Below are 24,528 nucleotides of genomic sequence, written 5' to 3' on the forward strand. Positions count from 1 at the left end.
TCAGATTGGCAATGATTTCCCCCAAATCAGCTCTGGGGGTGTGGGCGTCCGCAAAAAAGAACCCATCCGGAGGAGCCCTTTCCGCTGCAGCAGTGCCAAGTCACTCAATCACTTCAGCAACAAGGTCAAGGGGAGACTCCGGTGTCAGAGACTGAGTTCCAACTCTGCTTCTTATGGTGCCCTCAGGAATGCGACCACCACTCCGAGGCTAGGCTTCCTCGAGTGTGATAGGAGACACCTCCAACCGCCTAGGGTGCTTTGTGGGGTTGTAGGTGTGAGGCACTGCGCAGTAGCTGGCGTTGTCAGCCCTCCCTGCGCGGCGGCGACTCTTACCTCAGCCAATCTCGGTTTCCAGATGAGACCAAGCCCAAAGAAGTGAGTGAATAACAGCTCACCTGGTCTTCTTTCAATTTATCCTTTCCAACCATACTACGCGTGCTCCCAGGCTGCTCTGACAAAGATTTCCCCCAGTTTGTTGCACGATGATCACGGAAGGGAAGAAAATTTTCATGGAGCATTTAAATACCTCAGGGGGTGAAAAGGTCAGGACAAATAAGTCATGCTGACACCCGAAAATGACTCTGTAGAGGTGGGGGAAGTGGTGTAACAGAAGAGGGAGGAGTTGGAAGAGGGGGCAGGATTTCATATGCCAGGGACAGCCCTGCCTCTCTCCAGGGCAAGAGCACCTGCCTGGAGAAGGACAGCGCTTCCAGCCCAGCTTCCTCTGTTTTCAGGACAGCTGTCATTTTTCAGAAACCTCACTAGCAAAGGCAGCCCTTCCAAACAGCATGAGAGCTTCAGTTTGGACAAATGATTTAAGCTCATTTTTGCAGGGGAAGAAATGGATTTACAAAGCAACCAAGAATATTAAAGAGGCAGCTGAAAAGGCAGCCAAGAATCTGGTTTAGGGATTAGAAGCTCTGGCTTTCTAGGCTGCGGACAACTGTCTGCTCAATAATCATCCAGCCTGGCAAGAAGCAGATATTTTTTCTGTGTATCCTCGGTTCCAACTAGCGTTTATCCAGTGTCTGTTGTGTGTCAGGCACCAAGCAAAAAGCTGCTTCTTGTAAATTTCATTTATTGCCAATGAGTCCGAGAAGGTGGCATCACCAGTCTCTTTTTCACATGGGAAACAGGAGCAGAGTAAATGATTGGCTGGGATTTGTCGTACATCCCCTGAACTCCAAGCACAGTGCTGGTCTCCACTAGACCAAGCTGCCTTGTCCTTGGGCTCAAGAAAATCCTGCAAATCAGCTGAAGGTCAAGAGGGTGCAGGCTCTTCTGATGAACATATGCTTGGACCTTCCTGCCTTCTCACGACTTCCAGTGACCACAAGATCCAGAATTCAATGTCAGATCCAGAATTCAGTCATTTTACTGGCCCACATCCCCTTAAAAAATTGCCACAACAGGGGATACAAACATTTAACACACTTTATTGATTTAGGGGCCAAACAAGGCAGCATTTGGACAGTTAAGAAAGGCACCTCATTGAAAATAATACATCACAGTGTTGTTGAGTGATCCCAGTCACAGGATTTGAGGATGGAAAGGACAATCTTTGGATAAGGTCGCTTAGGACACTTGCTCATTTATTAAAAAGGGTCCTTTCACACGACATGGATGGAGGAAGGCAAGAGTGTAGGGCTGTGGCCTATGCTGGGTGGCTGTCGAGAGCTTACCCACGAGAGCCGGCGGGCTGGTACATCAGTGGTAAGTTGGGAAGGGAGTGAGACCAGCCTGCTCCACCTGCCCCAGGACTCCAGTAAAACTGATTTGCTGAGCCACTACCCCCATGAACATACTCTATATCTCTTTCAAATGGGGAGATGACTTTTTGATCTCATGGTATGGGGAACCAGGGTTAGTAGTCAACTCCTGCCCTGTTCCAAACTACAGGACAGACAGGACAACAGTGTGATTTCCGGCATTCCTGGGCTGGCATGAGGTTCTGATAAAAGCTGAGGTCTTAGGGCACTGGCTTTAAAAAATATCGTCACCAGTCTGGAGTAAATGACAACGTGATTCCTTAGAAATAATACTGCATCTCCCTGTTTCTATTTATACCCTCCAATCAGTGTTCTAAAAAATCAATTTTTCCCTTTGCTTGTACTTTTTAAGGCTCCTACTCCATGGAAAAGAAGTTGCTTCACTACAGCACTGCTGCTCTTCCCATTCTCCTCTTGAGCCCTCACCACTCCGCCCTCTCCATCCTTACCCGGACCACCCCTCCCCTCTGCCCAGCACCTAAGAGCAGGGATCACGCCGCAGGGTGATGAGCAGTGGTGCAGTCTCGCCTGGCCTTCTGTTACTAGGCTGAAATAGAGAGGAAACAAGAGAGAACAAAATGGGTTTTTAAAAACCAAGTAAATATCAGAGAAGCTTGGCATGCACGCCCTGGCAACCAAATGCATAAACACTGGACATTTCTCTGCCAGGTGAAAGCTCTCATGCCTGCTGAGGTTAAGGTTCTGGAATTAAATGAAGCAAAAATTGAATCGTACCTACCCCCAAAAGGGCATATGCAACCCCGACGATCTTCCAGTTTTCACTGATAGCCCCAAAATCACACGCACGTGTGTGCACAGGTGAATGCATATAGATGGATGACAAATATCTGAGTAAGGATCATGCACACTCTATCAGCAAACATTCAAGACCTCACCTTTGAGGCCAAATGCCTGCAACTGTCCCTACTTGAAGAGGAGTCGACTCCAAGATTCACAAGGCCACCCTCACCCACAGAAGGAGCCCAGATCCCCACAGACAGAGCTGACAGTTTTGGTTTCACTGCCCTTCCTTGTCCATTCCCAGAAGTCATGTGCTTCCCAGAAACACCCCATGCCAGATTGGGTTTCCGCTGAGAATGGATGGAGTTAGTTTACAGCCAGGGAAACAAGGCAGAGCAGAGTCAGCAGACACTCACTTGAAGCAGACAAAGAGGGACACGAGATGGCCACTCTGTCCACCTGCAAGATGTACCCATAGCCAGCTTCCAGGTGGACAGAGGACAAAACCTCTGGCGGGCCCACAGACAGCAGGAGAACTCACGTCAGATGGGGACTGGGCACTTTATAGTCCACTAAACTGAGTCAGCAGACTACACTGGGCAGGTGGCATTATTTATTGGACCTGCCACTGATTTTTTTCATGTTTTTTTTCCAGAGGCTGCTGTTTTTGTGGTCCCTCACAGCAGTCTATTAATTCATCTGTTTGCCCCAAATCAAACCAGAGACCAAAAGGCACAGCACGGACCTCAGGAAATGTTTAGTAGTTGGGAGCTGAGGTTAGGAATAAAAACTGGTTACTGCCATAGGTGATCTTATTTTTGAGGTGATCCTTTCTTGGGGAGACTGGCCACCACCATCATGACGTAAGGGGTGAAGGACTGGATCTGGAAGGGAGATGGTTTGAGTTTAAAAGGGATACATCTGATTTGGGTTTCACATCCTGCAGAGAGATTGGGTTTGAATAAATTCTAATCAAAATGATCCCAAAATGATCCTCAAATCACGGTTCTGCTCCTACTTGGAAACAGAGGCGAACATTAAAAATAAAAACAAACCTACCCTGGTCTCTCTTTGGGGAAGTGGACTGGCTGCCCTCAGATGCCCAGCCTGGATGTTCAGAAGACTGTCTAAATTCAAAAGGACCTTTCACCTGGTTTAATTCTTTGGCAGCAATTCAGTATTCAACACAGGTCCCAGATGATCCCTACTTTACAGAACCATGGTGCAGTTCACAGAAATACCCCAGCTTGGCCTGGCTCTTTCCACGCTGATAGCCTCTCCCAGTTAATTTCTGGAATCTAGAATGTAAGCGCCTTTTCCTTCCTGTTTAGGGGGAAAAAATTAATGATCCCTTTCCACACACTGACTCATTTGGCTTTTCATTACGGGTGAGAAAACAAATGGAATTTCTGGCCAACAGTCTGCCAGTAGGAACTGTGGCCCTGCCTGACTTCATGTGACCCAGGACTTCTAATTAGCTGTTGGAGATGGAAAAAATACTAGGGAACTGGAATGCCTGGTAGATACCTGAGTTAGTTTATTTTGGTCAAAAAATAATCTAGAGTATGGCTGAAGAAATAAACAGCTAGTAAAGCAATCTTGCCTACAACTTAGAAAGTCGGAGAGTGTACACATACTTATACCAACACACTCATTTGCACACGCACACACGCCCACACACACAGATGAGATGAGAGTTGCACACACGCCAAAGAGACATGAAGCAAGTGCTTTTTTAATCAGTACATCAAATGATACTCTTGCTGGCCTGAAGAAGCTTCCCTCTGCCTGCTCTGCCATTCCCACCCACTCCTTCAACAGGGATAGGAAGAAGAAAGAAGTTCCTTTTTGGACCCAACATTATATAAACATAACCAAGTCTTTACATGTGGCTTTGGAGAAGGCTGCTAGGATGCTTGCAAACACAACATCAGGGGTCTGGGATGCATCGATGGCAGAGTGGATCCCCCGTTTACTGTAGTACTCCACCAGCGGGGCAGTCTGAGTGTGATAGGCCTCCAGGCGGATTTTCAAGGCCTTCTCATTATCATCTGATCGGCGGACCAAGGGTTCCCCGGTGATCTGAGAACAGGAAGAGGGGGATGAAAGGCCAGGACTCAGCAAGTTCTCCTAATCCAACGCTGGATGCAGATCTGAGATGCTGTCTGATCCCAAAGTCCATCAGAGGGAAAGACAAGACCTTCTAGACCCCCTCCAATAAAGAACTATAAAGAACTTCACTATTCCCAGCAAGTTGGTCCCAGGAGCAGACCACTTGGTCCAGAGAAATCAGGGAGCCTGAAACAGCAACTGTGAGGAAAGGGCTGAGACAGGGGGACAGACAAGGTCTTTCTCTCATGGCTTGTGCTCAGGCTGTTCAGCTTCCAAGACAAACACTTCTAGGGTGAGAAACAAGAAAGACAGAGGCCCCTGAGACCAGGAGAATACATCAAAATCACAGATGCAGTAGCAATTAGGATCTTAGCTGCATAAGTATTCAGTGTTTTCACTGGGGTGCCGGCCATCAACATTCTGAAAGTGGCAAGTGACAGGGAACACTGAGTGACAGAACTGCCAACTCTGTGAAACGTGACGAAGTTGCCAGATAGCTTTGGAACCTGTACGACCTGATGAACTTGTCTCGCATGACAAAGGTAAATCCAGGAAATTCTTACTGTTGCCTGCGTGTCCTAAAACAGACAAGGTGAACTATTTATGGCAAATATTACAGTGTGAGACCCCCCTTGTACATCTGCAAACAATTAAAGACTGCCATAGGAACCTGGCAGTGTTAACCTGGCCAAGCTCTTCCGAATCTGTAGGGTACAGTACAGTCACTAGAGAGAGAAGACATTCTTCTGAAGCAGGACTGGTCAACAAACATCTCTTCAGTACTGTCCTTCCAACCGTGGCTCTAATCCGGGGCTTCCAAGCAGCCTTCTCCTGATTAGTTCACCATTTAGGTTGCCATGATGCCAGGAAGGGGCTGCTCTGGACAAAAGACAGGTACAAACTGGGCACTGGGGAGTGGCTGGCACTGGTGGCTACCTCAAGGTCAAGCAATAAACCCCTTGGAGGGACACTCTAAAGATGAGCCACAGCCCATGTGATTTACGTGATAGCAATATTTCTCATGGTTAAGTTCGTAATATTGGTAGGAATAAAGGGAAAACGGGAAGAACAAAGGGAAGAAAGAAAAAAGAAAAAAAAGCGAAGTAAGAGAGAGGAAGGAAAGAAAAGGAAACTTCCCGTCCTGAATTTACATACATCATCTTTCATGGGCTCCTTTGGGGGGTTGAACTCCTCGTGGTAGGAACGGCCACTCTCGGGGTGAATCAGTCTGCAAGATAGCAAATGAACAGGAATCAGGCTGCCGGAACCCCAGGGGTCTCCAAGATGACAAGCACAGAGAAGCTGGATGCAAGGACTTTAATCCAGCAGAGAACCTCGTTATAGGAATCTCTTGCTTAGGAAAATAACTGGGCATATGCCAGAGGGAGTATGTTTTCTCTTTTTTTTTCTCTCTTTTTTTTTTTTGTGGTACGCGGGCCTCTCACTGTTGTGGCCTCTCCCGTTGCGGAGCACAGGCTCCGGACGCGCAGGCTCAGCAGCCATGACTCACGGGCCCAGCCGCTCCGCGGCATGTGGGATCTTCCTGGATCGGGGCACGAACCCGTGTCCCCTGCATCGGCAGGCAGACTCTCAACCACTGCACCACCAGGGAAGCCCTGTTTTCTCTTTTGACCCAACATTAAAATACGTGTCTGGCTGAAGAGGCTGGTATAATGACAGCCTAATTCAGCTGTGTGAGACCATTCCAATTCAGGCCTTAAGCTGAATTCAGGGGCTACAGAGCAACGAGTCACGATCCCTGCTCACAAACAGTGATTAATTTAGAGGGGGAGACAAATGTGGAAATAAATAACTACAATAAATTTGGTAATCCTTTAACAGAGATTTGGACTAAGTGCCACGGGGGACAGAGAAACTAACCTTATTTTCTAAACTAGTTTGGTTATAAAACCAGAAAGGTGCTATAGGAAAAACATGGGCTATGGATGCAGACATCAGCAGACAATGCTGAACACCTCTGCGACCACACAGACACAGAAAGCCCAGCCATCAGAGGGAAATATTCAAGGCATCAGGGAAAACAACATATTAAGTCATAGAATAAAGAGCTCAAGAAGAAGCATTTACTTGGCACAGAATATGTATCTGGCAGCTGCATCTCTGCCGTGTCCCCTTAAGCAACAAGCCCACGCTCCTGACTGGGAGTGGTCACACCACAGGAGCCCCGAAACCTAAGAAGGAAAGGAGGCAGGCCAAACACTGCTCGGCAGCTGGTGCCCACAACTTCGCGTGGCTTCCCAATTCTATGCCAACCAAGGTCTGCTTATTTAACTGATGGCTACTCTCCTCATGACGGTCTGTTAGGCCAGAGCTTCCCAACATTTTTCACCTCTTGGCATACACAGAAAGTACTCAGCGTGCTTGCTCTGGCGGCTGAGGGGGTCAATATCTCAGCACATCAGTTGGGAAAGTCTGGGTTAGACTATCGAAGCCACACGTTTGTAAAATGTGATACTGTGTTTTAATGACAGCATATTTTGGGGGGCCAAGTGGTCCATTTATAGAATAAGGTGGTCCATTTACAGCATGGGGGACAAATTGATAGCAGAGTGAGTAAGTTACACTGAGTGGGCCTGTGACTGCAATCATGTAACACGAGGTTGGGCCCTCCTTTATTTCAGTTGCTGGAGGGGTTCCTCTGGTGCATCCACTGGGAAATGACACCCACTAGGAGACCCAAGGAGAGGACGAGCAGAAGCTGCGGGGCTCAGCTACAGCTTTCCTTTGGGAAGGGCTGGGGGCATGAAGTGTGGACCACGTTTCTTTTTTTTTTGGCCATGCTGTGCAGCATGCAGGATCTTAGCTCCCCAGCCAGCATCGAACCCATGCCCCCTGCGGTGGAAGTGTGCAGTCTTAACCACTGGATCGCCAGGGAAGTCCCTGGACCTTGTTTCTTCACCTTCTAGAAAGCACAGGGCACATAGCAGCCAGGCTGCAACAAACACAATTCTCTCCTCTCCATGTCTCTACATCAGCTCTTGCGCATTCCCAGATTCCCTCAGCCCTCCAGTTACATATAACACTGCTCCTTCCCCACTTCCAAGTATCATTTTAAGAAGAAGGCAAGACTCATTCCCTAGAAGGGAAAAGAAACCAATCTCCAAGTTCTTAAAATGGGACTGGTCTTAAGTACCAACCAAAACAGCTCTACAAGCCACTGAGCCTGGCCTGGATGTGGAGGTGAAGATGTGGAGGGATCAGGCTGGGATGCTACAGCCACTGCTACCTTGGGTGTGATACTTCAGACACCTGTTTTCTCATCCACAAAATAGGGATGGTACAAGACATTAGGCTAATGATACCAGAGAGCCAACACTGAATAGGTTAAAATCAAAACCCACCAGCCATACTTATGGCAAGAAATAAAATAATAACCCATAGAAGTGAGGTCAGAGCCAATTCTGAAGACATTTACAGTGGGGTCCTTATCATGTCAGATTTAAATAAGATCCATATTAAACTGGCTAGTTCCTGACTCTTTTTCTTGCAATAATCAGCATAGTGGACGAGGAGGCAGAAAGCAGGTTTTTGGTGCTAGTTCTGCCACTGATATGCAAGTGGGCTTGGAAAAACACCTTTACACAGTCTGACCTGTTCTGTTTCCTCCTCTGTAAGGGAGAGGGCCACACTACACCACTCACTTCCAAACCGAGAGACCGAGTCTTGCCTCTTTCGCCCTCTACAATTCTGGAGTTTGTTCTTCAGAATCTCTCAGTGCCCCACCAGCCAACCCCAGTCTCTATCACTTCACTGGTGGATCACATCAGGCTCCTCCAAGTAGGGTCCTTGTCTGTTTCTTATTTCCCTCAATTTAGCCTGTATACCAGGACCAAGCTAATGTTCTCAAAATGCTGTATCTGCCACAACGCCCAGTGGCTTAAGAACATCCCATGATTCCTGACTCAGTCATGTCTACCGTCTCTTCCTTGGCAGACCTTCCCCAGCCAGGCTCCCATTCCACCTTCCCAACCGCACTCATTCTACCACCCGGCCTCCCAGGCCATTTCTCCAGCTCTGGACAGACATTTTGCAAGAAGCCTTAGCTAGAGCCTCTCCCTCAATGCATACTCATTCTTGCCTCTACTCCCTTATGGGAAAGCCTCAGCAAAATCCTCTCTATCCAGGAAGGTCAAGTCAGACTTTACACCTGTCCTAGCCAGACTTCCCTCCCTGCCCCCAGGCTGTCTTCCTGGACCCCTACTGCACTAAACAGCCCAGGTTTCACGTAGGGATTGTAGACGCTCTGAGGTCAGACATGGGCACCAGCATATTGTTCTATATTCTCTACTGGTCCCCTGCTCCCAGAGCTGTGCCTGCACAAAGCAGGCACTTAGGAAGCTGAGCCGATCAGATCAAAGGCCCCTCGTGTCACCTAGTACTATTAACATCTGCTTTGCAATGTCCGGGACCCCAGCCCTGGTCATGTCCCTTCTTGTCAACCCTACTGCTTCTTGGACTACATCAACTTTGCTTGCCTACTCTGTGCCAGAGCAAAGAAACAAAATTCCTGCACTGAAGGAGCCTATGCAATAGCTGGAAACATGAAACCTGGACATTTGAAAAGAAAATTAATATAAGGTGGATCTCACTGTATCTAACACAGCCTTCCAGGAGAACACCTCTAACACTTACTCTGCTGCCTCTCTCCTTAAAGATATGGACTGCAGACACATGGAGAAAAATGTTCAACCTCATTAGGAAATCAAAGTAATAACATTTATAATCAGAAAACACTGCCCCCTTAAAAACTTACATGTACTATGATGGCCAAAGCATGAATTTAACAATGGAAAACTGGAAGAACACAAACGTACAACAATCGGGGAACAATTAAGTAAATGATGGTTCATGTACTGTGAAATATCATGCAGCAATTAAAAATAATGGTCATGGAAGTCTGGTTCAAGATGGTAGGCTGAGCACCTTCCTGAGGCTCCATTAAAGTGACTTAGGGGGCTTCCCTGGTGGTGCAGTGGTTAAGAATCCGCCTGCCCATGCAGGGGACACGGGTTCGAGCCCTGGCCTGGGAAGATCCCACATGCTGCGGAGCAACTAAGCCCGTGGGCCACAACTACTGAGCCTGCGCTCTAGAGCCCACGAGCCACAACTACTGAGCCCCAGTGCTACAACTACTGAAGCCCGCGTGCCTAGAGCCCGTGCTCTGCAACAAGAGAAGCCACCGCAATGAGAAGCCCGCGCACCGCAACGAAGAGTAGCACCTGCTCACCACAACTAGAGGGAGCCCACGCACAGCAACGAAGACCCAACACAGCCAAAAATAAAAACAAATAAATAAATAAATTTTTAAAAAGTGACTGAGGGATTAAAAAAAGCTATATAGCCCATAATAAGGACAAGAATGGGAGGGTCTCTTAGCGGTTGAGAGCTTCCCACATATTTTTGGAAGGCATAAAGCAGATGGTAGCGTGGTAGTGAAAGAGGGCTGAGGAAACTGTAGCCTAAAGCAGTGGCACTTTTTAGGAGCAAACTCATCAGAGGCAGAAGATTTCTGTGTTCAACGTTAACTACTATAGAGAAATAAGCACTTTAAAACAAAACACGCAAAAAAATTATAGTGTTATTCGCTAAGCTGGCTGTACCATGAGCAAGTTTTTCCTCAATCTTCTAAACTGTGTAGATGGTCCTATTATTTTTATAATAAAAAGCCTACAGCAAGGTATGGCAACTTCAACTGAAATCGGACTTAAAAAGCACTAAAATGGAGATACAGACGTAAGGAATTTAGTATTTCTTTTTTTTTTTTTTTTGCAGTACGCAGGCCTCTCACTGCTGTGGCCTCTCCCACCGCGGAGCACAGGCTCCAGACGTGCAGGCTCAGCGGCCATGGCTCATGGGCTCAGCCACTCCGCGGCATGTGGGATCTTCCCAGACCGGGGCACGAACCCGTGTCCCCTGCATCGGCAGGCGGACTCTCAACCACTGCGCCACCAGGGAAGCCCAGGAATTTAGTACTTCTTAAGCACCCAGGTAAGCAAGGCTCTGAAATATGCACAACATGCTATCTACCATGCACGATGGGTCCTCGAAGCAGGTACTATTACTTCCTCTCTACATATGAGGAAACAGCCTTAGAGAGGTTAAGAAACTTGCCTAGGGTCAGAGTTAAAAGGTGACAGGACTGAGTTGCTGCTGGACTTCAGATCCCTTGCTCTTCCTTCCACATCCCCATCCCATGTCACCACATAAGGTCAATCCATGTGGAAACGGCACTAAGCTTCATGGCTGGGATTAGGCCGGAGCAGTTCCTGTCGTCTGACAAAGCTCTGAGGAAGCATGAAAAGAAGGGACCTTCAGGGGACAAATACCTTCCTGTGATTCTCCGGATCAGCAGAGAGTCTGGGATGCTGAATTCAATCACAGAATCAAGCTTCTCTTTCCTCTTCTCCATGAGGTCATCAAGCTGTAAAAAAGCGTGTGGCCCACCTAAGCTACCAGAGCTTGATAAGACCCATTTCCCTCAAAGGAATAAAGAGATAGAGGGCCAGGATTTGCTTTCATGCAATGGTCATACAAAACCAAGCCACTCACCATTTCTGCCTGCCTCACAGTCCGAGGGAAGCCATCTAAAAGAAAACCATTTTTGCATGGAGGCGTCTCCAAATTCTTCTCAATGAGCTCCACGACCATTTCATCACTCACCTGGAAGTCAAGAACAAAACAATCTTGGGGTTAAATCCATTAACTAGGTGGCATTAGCCCAACTCCAGGGTCATAAGTTTATGTCTGTATAACCTGATTACTAAACAGGTTCTTGACCCTAAAGAAGCCAAAATCAGAGCAAATATGGAGTGGCTCCATTTGGAAGATTCAGTTTCATGATTATTTCTGTGGTTACCATATACACATTCTCTTCCCTTGAGATTCTCCTGTATCCCAGTAATCTGGGTGAGGGAACAGGAGTGCCTATCACCCCACCAGGAGACCCCCCCATTTCTTAGGTCCTGAAGGCCTCTCTGGCCATTAGTCAGAGTCCTAGCAATCAGATAACAGCTCCTCAGCAATCAGCTGTCTTCAAGACGTAAGTGAGGACATATGGCTGAGAGACCACCCGAGGAGGGCTCTAGGAGAGAATGGGGGTTGACCAGAATTGTAGAAAGGCACCAACTTTACCTGTTTCACAATTTTGATTAGGCTAACAGTAAAGCAACCCAGGCGGTCTCGGACAGGAAGCAACAGAGAAGTTCACTGACCTTGGCAAGACTGGTTCAGAACCAAGGAACCAAGAAGCCAGCCCAACACTCCTCTGAGCCCCTCTAAAAACCCCAACAAGGATCCTTCCTAGCTTCCAAAAACCTCCTGGGCTTCCACTGCAAGAAAAGTTCCCTGCCAGTATTAGAGTGAAGGCTGCACATTTTGGTAGCTAATGCTCTTATCTCCTGGGACCAGCTGTGAACTTGGGGACAAAGTATAAGCTCTGCGACTAAGTGAAGGCTAGAGATAAGTAATCTCATTGCCACAACCCAATTTTTTCTCAGTACGGGATCTTCCACCAAGACCCAAAGTCCAAAATATCTAGCTTTATGGCTTGACTTACAGCCTCATTAACATGAAGGGAAAGCTAGAAGTAAAGGGGCAGCTGGGCGCACAGGCAGGGCTACCCCAGGTCCAGAATCTCAAAGCCTGACGGGAGGCCCAGCACCCGCCCCAACCAACATTCTAAGATACGTAAAGACCAGAGAGCCAAGCACAAAATGACTTCTTCCCAAGGCCAAGTCCCAGAATAACTCAGTTACAATTAAGCTCCGGCACTAATCAAAAAACATTTAGTAGGTAATAAATTATACTTCTCCAATCAGATCAACTGGACTAAAAAGAGGAAATGCTATTATATTCACCAAATAAGAAGGATTACTTTTGTCAACTGCCAAGCAACCCCTCTGTTAAAGACACAGAACAGAATCACAAAAGTAGATTAAAAACACTTCTGAGACTTCCTGAGTCCGCTCTTGAATCACCCTTGAGTTCTGGCCTAGGGATGGCAGTTTCATTCTTGGTCTTAAAACTGGGTATTTAAAAAAAAAAAAAAAGTAAAAAACAAACAAACAAACAAAAAAACCTGGGTATATTACAAAATGTGCCGGCACAAAGGAACTTCAAGAGTACCGTGAATAAAATAAGTGTCATAAATTCAGAATGAACCAAGTAACTTGCTACTGTAAAAGTTCATATAATGTGCCAGTTTGTTAAAACACCCCGCAGCACAGGGCTGTCCAACAGAACTTTCTACAATGCTTAAAATGTTCTATATCTGTGCGGGCTGGCAAAAACTTGAAATGTGGCAAGTGAAACTGAGGAAGTTAATTTTAAATTAAATTAAATTAAAATTAATTTCAGTAGTTACATGTAGCTGGTGCTCACCCTATTAAGCAGGGCAGATCTAGACTCTGAGGAATATCAACATTCACTGGTACCACCAAACCTACCAGTTTCCCAGCATCCATAGTTGCCTTCAGCTTTTTTCCCAGCTCTGAGCCAGAAGCCACCATGGCTCTCAGCATGTCCCCAGTAGCCAAATGGCAGACACAGAAGTTTTCAGCCAACTTGGGTGCCTATGAAGGGGAAGACAAAAAACAAGATATGGTTAACAGTGCAGGCCTTGGAGTTAGACTGCCTGGGTGTGAACCTGGCCCTGCCACTTACTGGCTATGTGAACTCTGACAAATGCCTATTTCCTTACCTGTAACTGGGATAAAAGTACCTTATATTATATTCTAACATATGACTGTAGGGTTGTAGTTAAGAATTACATGAGATAATACATAGGCACTTCAAACAGTGCACCTAGCACAGGAAGCCATCATAAATATCAGCTATTATCACTACTTCCACTAGACACACTAGTGACACATAAGCCTCAGTTTCCCCATTATAAATGGGAAAAACAGGAACAGCAGTACCAACACTTCACACGGTTGCTCGGAAGTTTAAGAGTTCATGTATATAAAGCACCTGGCACAATGCCTGGCATGTAACGTGCTGAATGAATATTCGCCAAAGGGATGGACGTGTGGCTGTCAAGTACTGTGGTCACCAGTGTGGGAGGCAGCTGGAGCCAGGCGCAGAAGTCTCCCTCAGGCAGACTCGGTTCTTCCCTTCCCTGTCACTAGGGTATCTGCATTATCCGGGCCAAATCACTTAACCTCTCAAGAGGCTCAGTTTTCTCATTTGTCTAAAATGAAGGCAAAAAGTCTCTGTCTCAGAAGGTAGCTGTGAGGATCAGATGAGATATATATATGAAGAGCACCTGGCAAACATTAAGTGCTTGGTAGCTTTAGGGAGCAGTATAGCCTTTTGGCTAAGAGCATGGGCTTGAGAGTCAAACGCCTGGGTTTCAGACACCAGGTTCACCAATGGCTGGTTATGTGACTTGAGAAGAATTATATCACTTTTCTAAATTTTAAATTTCCTCTGGGTATAATGGAGATGGTAATAGTACCTATATCACTGGGTTGATGAGATTATATAGAATTCCACATACGCAGGGCCAGGCACTTTGTAAGTGCTCAGTGAACATCAGCTGTTACTGTAATCCCTGTCTTAATTCCATATTCATTCATACAGAAAGAAAATACTAATACTTTGAAGATGCCTCTTCTAAGAACCTTGCTGGGTACCAGGGAAACAGATGAATAGGAGACACAGACTCTGTCCTCTATGAGTTCATAGTTTGGTGACTATACCACAGAACGAAGACTAGAAGAGAAGAGACCCTGGAGAGTCCGACATTGGTTTTGTAGTGGCAAAAAAGAATGCAGAATTCATGAGGAATAGAATCAGTTCAAGGAGCTTAACACTTTGCTTTCTGGTTCAATTGTTTTGGAAAAGAAGTAGGGTGGGACCCTTGCTCAAACCAGTTCATTGGGAGCTTTCTTAGGTGCACATGGTAAAGGCTAAATAGATAGGGCTCAGGGCAACAGTGCTGGTTTGTGACTCACGGACTGATTCAGCTCAGAGAACTGACTTCATAGCAAAATGGAACCCAGATGAGGTATTTAAAACCACACTTGGGAAACCAGTGAAGGTCAGGACGCTCTGGTGATGGAAAACCTTCTGGTCCTTCGGGCTGGCACAGTGGCCACAAACCCAGAGAGCTGTGCTTTTCTGCCGATCTTTCTCCTTGGTTGCTGAAATTAACTTGGGTGAAAAATTGGGAGGTCAGGCTTGTTCCAGGGGAAAGAGTAACCGAAACACCAGAGAAGAGCTGTTAGCACCTAACCTTCCAATTTTTACCACTCTAAACCATAGGACTCTTCTGTGCTATTTCAGGTGACTAGATTCTACGGCTGTGTGGAAGCACACTCCCAGAGGGAAGACGCGGCATGGCGGAAGACTAACTCCTTCATTTCTTGCTGGCTGCACAGAAGTCAATGGGGTGGGCTGCAAAGAGCATGAAATTTGGAGTCAGACAGATTTGCACATGAGCCCTGGCTGCCCTCAATAGCTTTATGACCTTTGGCTAGTTACTTAATTTCTCAGAATCTCAGTTCCCTTACCAGTCAAATAGGGATAATGTCTACTCCATAGGGCTGTTGTGAGGGTAAAATGAAATAAATATCAGACACACCGTGGGCATTCAGTAAATAAAAGACCTCCTTTCAAGGTCTTTCTTTTTTGCATTGCTCTTTACTCGCAAGCTACAGAAGAAGCCTGATGAAATAGCTGTATCTCACTCCCCTTACACTTCACGCTTATACTCTTTGTAGAGGAATGCTTCTCCTACTCCAAACCACCTGAGGGTACTGCTAAAATGTAGATTCTGATTCTACAGGGTGGGCCCTGAGCATCTGCATTTAAAACAAGCTTCCAGGCCTGGCTATGCTGCTGACCCCTCGACCACACTCAGCTGCTGCTGAGGCCCCGAGACACATGGGTCTCACTAGCCATGGGCTACTGTTGAGCCCAAGAAATAGGCCCCCCATCTGTAGGAGGAACCTGTGGTTTGGGAAGGGGGTGTGGTTCAGAATGGCTAAAACCACTAGGGAGGCAGCATGGTGAGGTTAGTGTTCTCAAACATCAGTGTATTATCACAATCATCCGGGGCACTTGCTAAAAACACAAAGCCGGGCCCGCCCTTGAAATCTATGATTGAGTGGTTTTCGGGTAGCATGGTGGGATTCTGACGCACACAGATTGTGAAGCCCTGGGGCAGGGGTGTAAGACTGGGTTTTATAGTGGTTCAGATCCGGGATTTACAGTTTACTCACTGTGTCACCTTGAACAAGATATATAGCCTTAAGGTCTTGGTTTCTTCATCTCTAGAGTACAGTAAGTCCCTACATATGAACCTCCAAGCTGCAAACTTTCAAAGATGCAAACGTGCGTTCACATGTCCAATCATGTAAGTTCACGTGTCTGGCATACATTGTCACGTGTGTGCATCCTCTACAAGTGGCTGCGCTTTTGTGTACTTTACCGTACAGTACTGTATAAGAGTACAGAAGTATAGTATCTTTATTTCAAGCCCAGGATGTCCTGAAACAAGTGTAAAAGCAGCGGTGATGTAGCTGGTACTGCTAAGAAGTGCCAGGAATTGGAGGCCCAGAGAAAGGACGAAGACAGAAAAGAGGAAGAAGTAACTGAAGAACCGAAGAGATTCACGACACAGGAAATGGCAACGGGATTTTCTTTATTTGAGGAGGCACTGTTAGTTTTTGAGGCATAGCGCCTGAGAGTAGAATGGTACACGAAGGTTGCAGCAGCCATTCAGAATGCAATCCAGCGGTACTGTATCATCTATGACGAGAAAAAAAGAGGTACTACCCAGACATCACTGGATCATTTTTTCAAGAGGGTAGATAGAGTTGAATCCAGCAAGGAACCAGAACCTGTGCCATCACCGTCAGGCGTGAGTGAAACTGCAGCTTGCCCTCCGTCTCCTATAGCTGACGATCCTTCAGCTCTACCATCTCCCACCTCCTCTCCCTCCTCCAGTCAGTAACTCTTCTTGCCTGTTCACCCTATGCCCCTGTATGCCAGCTGTTGGACTGTACCACTGTACTTTTCAAGGTACTGTACTAGAAGATTAAAAATGTCTTCTTTATTTTATTTTTATGTATTACTGGTGTGAAAAGCATTATAAACCTATTGCAGCACAGTACTATACAGCTGATTGTGTTAGTTGTGTACCTAGGCTAACTTTGTTGGACTTACGAACAAATTTGACTTACCAATGCACTCTCGGAATGGAACTCATTCGTATGTAGGGGACTTACTGTACAGACAACAATGTCTACTTTCAGAGCTGTTATGGGGATTTGGCAAAATCATATACGCAAAAGAATCCAGCATAGTGCCTGGCATTTGGGGAAATAAAGGGAAAATGTCAGTCTTTAAGATTTGATTTAATCAAGCTCACTTGTTTTCTTACCTCGAAATCATCGTTCTACTGCTGTCTTTCCCACTTCCACCTCCAATGCTTCTGTACATGCAGCTGCAAACATCTCCTAAAATACTGCTGGACATACTACCCACCCCCCAACAAACATACATTCAGAAGCCTCAACGTTCCCCCAGGGCAACAGGGGAGAAGTCCCAATACCTTAGTCCAGCACTCAGTGTCGTCCACAACCAACTTCCTATACCTCCCAAGCTACTCAAATTTGCCTCCACAAGTCCCCTACCAGGATGCCCTGCACAACAGCAAACAGCTGCTCTATATATGCTTTCCAATTGCATAACATAAGCCTCTCCATGGACCTCGGCTCAAGATCCTCTCTATGCAAGAATGCCCTCTCCCTTCCTCCTACTGGTCCAAGCTCTACCCTCCTCTGCAGTCAAATTCTGAGCATATCTCTCCCACCAAAAACCCTCCCCAAGTACCCTTTCTTCCTCCAAGAAGGAATCATATCAACATCAGTTAACTGGGTGTTTGCAAGATGCCAAGCAATTTCTCCATGCATTGTTTTACAGTATTTAGTATGTATAATACATAACAAATATGTTAGGTAGTAACTTTTTTTTTTTTTTTTTTTTTTTAGGTAGTAACTATTTTTATGTGCATTTTACAAATGAAATTCAGAGGCTAAGTTGCCCAAGATCACAAAGCTAGTAACAGCAGATCTGGCAACTGGCCTCAAGACTGTCGAGCCCTAGCTCTTATCCATGACACCACATGGCTTTACTAACACCGCCCCCCCACCCCCAGAGCCTTAGTGGCTGTCTTTGGGGAAGTGTGTGTATATGTGTGGAAAGGAGCACAAGGAGGCCTTCACAGTGCTGGCAATGTTCTGTTTCTTCATATGGGTATAAGCTACACAAGTGTGTTCACATGTGAAAATTCATCAAGCTGCCCACCTAGGATATCTGTACCCTTCTCTATGTATATTATACTTCAATTAAAAAGTTTAAAAAAAAAAAAAGTTTTTTAGGGCTTCCCTGGTGGCGCAGTGGTTGAGAGTCCGCCTGCTGAGGCAGGGGACACGGGTTCGTGCCCCGGTCTGGGAAGATCCCACATGGCGCGGAGCGGCTGGGCCCGTGAGCCATAGGCTTGCACGTCCAGAGCCTGTGCCCCGCAACGGGAAAGGCCGCAGCAGTGAGAGGCCCACGTACCACAAAAAAAAAAAAAAAAAAGTTTTTTAAAAGCACAGAAACCTGTGTTTGAATTTCAGCTCTGCCTGTTAACTGACCATGTAACCTCAGGCCAGAGATCCTTTAATCACTATAAATTGGATATATTAGTACCAACATCACTGGGTGTGTAGGAGGAAGAATGGAAGATTCTCAACAAATTATAGTTCTTTTCTAACCCTGAACTGTCCTAGCATTTGTCAGTCACTCATCTCACACTTCCCATATGGTACTCTGCACTAGTAAGTACTGCTTGCATGCACGTTCATTTCTGCCCCTACACCTAGATTGATAGCAAAGATAAGATGGTAATGCTGTTCAAGAATCAGTCACGAATTCAAATCCTATCTTTGCTACTTTATGTATGTCCTGGGGCAAGATACACACTAGGCCTCAGTTTACCAGGCAAAGATAACAACAGGACCTTCCTCCTAGGGCTGCAGGATTAAATCAGATGACACCTGTAACATCTTTGGCTGTGGGGGGTAGGGTCTGTCACGGAACCCAGCAAAGGGTGACTATTTTGCAATATTAAACCCTCTTGAGGGCAAGGGCTGCCCTGCATCTCTAGCATGGAACTTATCCAACAAAACATGCATAGGCAGGAGACAGATCTAACCCAGGGCAGCAGATAGCAGCAGAAAGAGCAGGAGCTTTGAAGTCATTCAGATGCAAGATTAGCCAATTCCTTGCCCTGTAACCTAGAGCACAAGCTCTTTGAGCTTTAGCTTCTCCACTGTAAAAGGGGGAGTAAGAGCATGGGTCTCACAGAGTGGTTTTTGCACTGTGAGCGTCAATGCACTGACATAACTGACAGAGCCTGACCTGCAAGATGGCAGCTGACGGCCTAAGTGTGCTGGCCTTGAAGAACTGGTGTCAGCTGGACACATGGAAGAAACTATGAAAGGGGCTGGCAGAGGAAACAGAAAACATACCCGTTTTGGCCACACCATAGGAACATCTAACCCTAAAAGGGAGACAGGGAAGTAACGTTATTTAAACAAAACAACAAATCCAAGTGTTCCAGATGTTTTAGACATTATTATGTTGATGCAAAAGCAGGTAGTTTAAAAATATTTAACTATTTTAGTTAAAAATGAAAAGTTGTAAAAGGAAACAGATTATTTCAGTCATGCCAACATTAAATACCTAAAATACTGAGTTATGCAGGTATAAAAGGAAGCACTAGTGGGAAGAAAACAAACATTACTGAGCAGGCACTAGGCACTAACCCAGGTTAGGATTTTACATCAAAGATCCCAAGCATTTACCAGGCAGGCAATACAAATGAAGTGGGTCAAATAAAGCAACAGGCAGCGAAGAGGGCTATGCAGGGGACAGGAGAGCACATGGACCACCCAAAGCGGCATCCCCAGGCAACTGCGTGCCCTGCTGGAACGGAGGCCCAGAACCACCAGATCTAACTTCTCAGGAGAAACGAGAGCTCTGGATTTTTAAGTGAAATTTCACAACTGAAAACACTGTGTGGTCAACCTATTATTTTGAAAGCTGACAAGTTATAGGAATAAATCAAGCATTTAACCTACCCTGACTGTACAACCATACCAAACAGTAGGTGAGAAGTTTCTCTTTATAGAAATATTTCAGCTAATAAATGAAAAGGGAATGATATAAGTAGAACATCACCATTTTGCCACCCACAGTGAATTCCTGGACCCAGGCACTGAACACCAGAGATAAGCAGACACAGTATGCCTCCTAATGGACAGCACACCACCACCTGTGAGGTAGTTGGGTCAAAAATTGAACCCAGATCTGGTTAATTGTTTTTTTACAGGAAAGAAAGAAGAAGATGTTAAGTATGGCATGGGGATACAATAAAAAAATTCTCAGAAAGAGGGATACTCCCAGAATAAACAACTTCCACAAAAAAGCTGCAAGGAAAAAAAAAGGGGGGAACCTGTAAATTAAAAGGGACTTGAAATGACCATATTTGTGAGACAAATGAATGGAAATGTAAACATTTACTGTTATTATTGTTTTTAGGGGATAGTGTGCTTGTTTACAAAAAAGAATTCGTCTTTTAGAAATACACATTGAAATATTTACAAATGAAGTGTTATAATGTCTGGGAGCTGCTCTAAAATAATCTGTGAAGGGAGAGTGGATGGGGAAGGAATGGCCACCAGCTGATGGTAGCTGGGGCTGGATAATGGGTACATGGGGGCTCATTACACAATCCTGTCTTCTTTTGTGTATTCAAACTCTTCATAATAAAAAGCTGGGGTGTGTCTGCAGGCTAAATTCTGCTGCAGGCTGCCACTTTGCAACCTTTGATTTAGGAACACTGTTCTTTAAAACTCCATTAAAACTACAACCACCAGTACTCCTATTGTTCCAGTTATGGAGAGAAAGGTGTACAGAGGTTAAGTGACTTGTGTAAATCTTACCCTTAAGTCCCAGCTCTAATCACATCTCCTCGACTTCTACAAGGCCTTCTCTGACCAACTCCCATCATACATACACCCTTATAAATCAGCTCATAATATAATTTTCTTCAAAACTTCCTGAAAACATTACCCTTTACACCGAGATACAGCTGAGTTGGGGGGTGGGGGGATGTGTTACTAAGATAGGGAGTCAATAATTAGTGAACATCTACTATGTGCCAGGTTGTCATCTAGGTGTGCTTTACACACATATGTAACATAATTTTCCAGTATCCTTGTTAACTTTTGGTCTAGGGGGGCAAGGACCTTATCAGTCTTCTTTACTGCTCTGTCTCCAATGTTCGGTGCTCATGACATGTTGAATGAGTAAGGTTAAGTATTAGCCCCATTTTTCAGGCGAGAGCAGTGAGGCTTAGAAGTTACAAAGCTTGCTAAACTATAAAGCCCTTGTCTCAGCACAGGGATGGGTTGTCCATTTCACAACTGCTGAAATTATTAACTTCAATATGAACTAAGAAAAAACAACTGATGCATTTGAGCTACCTCGTTTATCTCGGTCACTCAGCAAAAGTCCGTAGAGTTTGGGATTAAACATTCCTAAACTGCAGGTTACCTAATAACTGAGGGTGGTAGCAACAGGAAAGAGGAGCATTCAATGTTACTGAGGACAAGGAGGTTAGGTAACAATGACCCTCAAGGGCAAATCGGCTCTGGCTATAGAGAGAAAAGGGGAAGCGGTCTTTCTTCACCTAGTAGACACAGCCAAAAAGCAAAGTCACAGGAATGAACTGAATCTCTAAGACTCCCCTTCTCCTCATCACCCACATGAATCTGTGTTCATCCATTTCCAGTAACCTCATCAAATAATGTGCTGGGTGTCACAGGAGCCCCAAGAATGAGTAAGACAAATGACCTGTCTGCCAGGACTTTGCAATCTTTGCAAGGGCTCAGAAGAGAAGAGGGGGCATAGAGCAGCACCCAGAACCCCATTCCCTTAGCAGATCAGACTTTCAGGAATTCCCTCCTTAGACCCTAACAGCAAGCAAAAACTTGACGGCGGTGGGGGGGGGCAATGCCAGACCCCAGGCAGGAGGAGGATATTGATAATCCAACCTATGGGCTTCAAAATTCTAAGTGAGATCATAAATCCCAACCTTTATCTATGGGCCCATTATGTCCCAGGTGCCAAGTGAGGCCCCACGGTCAGCAGAAGGTAACTTCAGACTCCAATCACTCAGAGCCCTGAGGTTCCAGGCTCCATGAAGTCAATTTTGCTAACCTGAGAAAGCTGCCTGACCTCTCTGAGCCTGTTTTCTCACCTGTATATTGAGGTACTCTCTCCCATCCCCCCAACTTAACTGTCTCAGGCAGGTCATACCTCATTTCTCTTAGCAGTACTCCTAACCAGCACAGGCCAGCTCCCGCTTTCCCCCATGAGTGGGAGACGCTACTCCACCTTCAGGCATTGGTCATTACCAGAAACGTCCCCCTACCCCGAGTGCCTGGAACGTAACCCTCGACAACCCACTACCAAATCGCAGGCAATCTGGGGTCCCTGCGTCCACTCGGGTTGTAATCTACATGCCTCAGCCCAGGGCGCACCTTACCCTTCAAATCTTCCCAGCGTCTAAACCCTTAAGGGATCTAATCAGTCCTTAGGATCACCTAACACGGCACCTCAAGCCTGGGTCCCTCAAGAACTCTAACTCAGACTCCCTCGACCTCCAATGTGGACCCTCCCCCAAACACCTGCTAGAACCCCAGACTCCAGCCAGGGTATCCCTCCAGGCTTCAGCCAACGGCCCGGCTCAGGGGCGACCCAGACCTCTGGCAGCCCTGACCTTGGAGTCCCACGGGCTCTGCCGACAAGCCCGGCTCAGCAACTCACCTGGGTACCCTTGCCGGCTCCGGGCGGCCCCAGAAGCACGGCCCGGATGCCTTCAGGACACTCTCTAGCCGGTTCTTCCATGGGAACGTTGGGAGCCATGGCGGCCGAAGCCTCTCGCTGCTCAACCAGCCTGCACTCCTCCCAAGTCCACCGCTTCCAGGCCAGCGCGCCACGCACGCCACGCACGCCCCACTCGCCGTTCACACTGGCCCGTCGACACGTCCGTCAGCCCACTCCGCCCACCTCTGAGAGCGACGGAAACTTCATCTTACCAACCACTCAGCGATACTGGGGAAGGCTGCTTTTGATTGGACAGGATCGGTAAGGGAGTAAGGAAGGGGAGGGCCATCACGGACGCGGGTGTGGGGCGCGCGGCGGGTATGCGGAGTGGGCGGGAAAACATGAAGCAAGCTTAGAGGCCGGGCTGAGAGTTCTAGGTTGGCTTTTGACAGTTAGTGACACCGGCAACCCCAGTGAAGTCCTATAAAATTGCCCGTGGGAGTACAAATGGGTGAAATCAGTCTTAGAAGACAAATTGGCAAATATGTATCAAATATCCTTTGGTCCAGCAATTCCACTTCCAGGAATTCAAAGGACATAATCTACGATATACGTAAAGATCTGTCTCACAAAGATACTAATTGAAGCACTTATAACAGCCCTAAAGTCCAAAACAAGTAAATAAAAAAACAAAGGCAATATGCTAAATGTTCAACAATAAGAGCTTAGTTAAATAAATTGCAACAAATTTGTATACTGGAATCCCCCCCCCCATGCATAAAATAATTGCATGGGAGAATGTTCACCAAACGGGATACAAAACTACAGTTGCAACAAGATCCCAATTTGTTTGATAGTTACAAGTGATGATCTATGTATAGTGTGATTACAGGAGCTTCTCCCCTTCTTTGTGCATATTTATATTTTCAAAAAATTCTATAATGAATTCTGTAATAAACAGGAGAAGGTAGTTCTTCTCAAAAGAGGTGACCTTCTCTTGGACAGATTTTTGGTGTGTGAAAGTTTCATCCACACCCCCCATGAAGCAACCCCTGAGGTCCTGGCAAGACCTTTAGTCCAGAGAGTGATTATAAAACAATTATGTTTCCCCACAGGCTTATTGCAACTCATTTCCTTTTTTTTTTTTTCCTGCTGTGCCACGTGGCATGCAGGATCTTAATTCCCCGACCAGGGATCAAAACCCATGACCCCTGCAGTGGAAGTGTGGAGTCTTAACTACTGGACTGCCAGGGAAGTCCCGAAATTCATTTTCTGTATCCTGGAAATAAATTTTCTATCTTTTCAGCTTGGTCTCTTCTATTTTACCTCACAAAAGAAGTTAACATTCATTCCTCATGCCCGCACTGGACTTCCACAAGGTTCCTGACCTTAAAGGATGCAGGGATTTTTATGCCCATTTTTCAGGAAGATATGCAGTGACCAGCCCAAAGTCACACAGTTAGCAGAGTCACAATTAACACTGAGAATGGCAAGCTGGTGCCCTAGAGAGCACAAGATTCATGGGCGTGAGGGTGGGGAGCAAGCATATTTTCTCTGGTGGAAGCCTCTATGCGCCCCAAATTCACCTCAGTCCAAGAAGACCAGAGTTTATCAAGGTTTCATGTGCCCGAGGCACCAGACAAGAGGGAATAAGAACAGTCTTTCCCTTCTACCATCACTCCCGGCAGTGATCCTGACCAGGCATGGAGCCCCCGGGAGACAAAGCAGCTAAGATTACACAGAAATACAAAAACGTCAGGTTTATTCATTCAAGTTTTTTTTTTTTTTTTTTTGGGTTCGCGGGCCTCTCACTGTTGTGGCCTCTCCCGTTGCGGAGCACAGGCTCCGGACGCGCAGGCTCAGCGGCCATGGCTCACAGGCCCAGCCGCTATGCGGCATGTGGGATCTTCCCAGACCGGGGCATGAACCCGTGTCCCCTGCATCGGCAGGCAGACTCTCAACCACTGCACCACCAGGGAAGCCCTTCATTCAAGTTTTT

General features: G+C 46.3%; 1 protein-coding gene across 3 annotated transcripts; it reads right to left on the reverse strand.

Moving 5' to 3' along the window:
• Positions 1–1,420: 1,420 nt before the first annotated feature.
• Positions 1,421–22,659, reverse strand: AK2 (adenylate kinase 2). 3 transcript variants are annotated; one of them, XM_065875119.1, is made up of 7 exons: positions 22,530–22,659; positions 13,088–13,213; positions 11,193–11,303; positions 10,970–11,064; positions 5,778–5,850; positions 4,397–4,592; positions 1,421–2,316 (listed from the first exon to the last, which is right to left on the reverse strand). In XM_065875119.1, the coding sequence occupies exons 1-7, from the start codon at positions 22,626–22,628 to the stop codon at positions 2,312–2,314; spliced, it is 705 nt and encodes a 234-aa protein (XP_065731191.1). In that variant the 5' UTR covers positions 22,629–22,659; the 3' UTR covers positions 1,421–2,311. The 3 variants fall into 3 exon arrangements, with proteins under 3 accessions (XP_065731191.1, XP_065731183.1, XP_065731199.1); XM_065875111.1 differs by lacking the exon at positions 1,421–2,316 and having other exon boundaries at positions 4,371–4,592; positions 22,530–22,633; XM_065875127.1 differs by lacking the exons at positions 1,421–2,316; positions 4,397–4,592; positions 10,970–11,064 and having other exon boundaries at positions 5,779–5,850; positions 22,530–22,628.
• Between the last annotated feature and the right edge of the window lie 1,869 nt (positions 22,660–24,528).

The sequence above is a fragment of the Phocoena phocoena genome, chromosome 1 (genome assembly GCF_963924675.1).
Source record: "Phocoena phocoena chromosome 1, mPhoPho1.1, whole genome shotgun sequence".
Classification (NCBI taxonomy): domain Eukaryota; kingdom Metazoa; phylum Chordata; class Mammalia; order Artiodactyla; family Phocoenidae; genus Phocoena; species Phocoena phocoena.

What these genes read in the sequence shown, in the direction of transcription:
- AK2 (XM_065875111.1), bottom strand. Translation starts at nt 22,628, where the DNA reads ATGGCTCCCAACGTTCCCATGGAAGAACCGGCTAGAGAGTGTCCTGAA. An exon ending in GAGCCGGCAAGGGTACCCAG is followed by an intron (nt 13,214 to 22,529) that starts GTGAGTTGCTGA and finishes TCCCCTTCATAG; the next exon opens with GCACCCAAGTTGGCTGAAAA. An exon ending in CTGTGAGGCAGGCAGAAATG is followed by an intron (nt 11,065 to 11,192) that starts GTGAGTGGCTTG and finishes GCTTTTTTACAG; the next exon opens with CTTGATGACCTCATGGAGAA.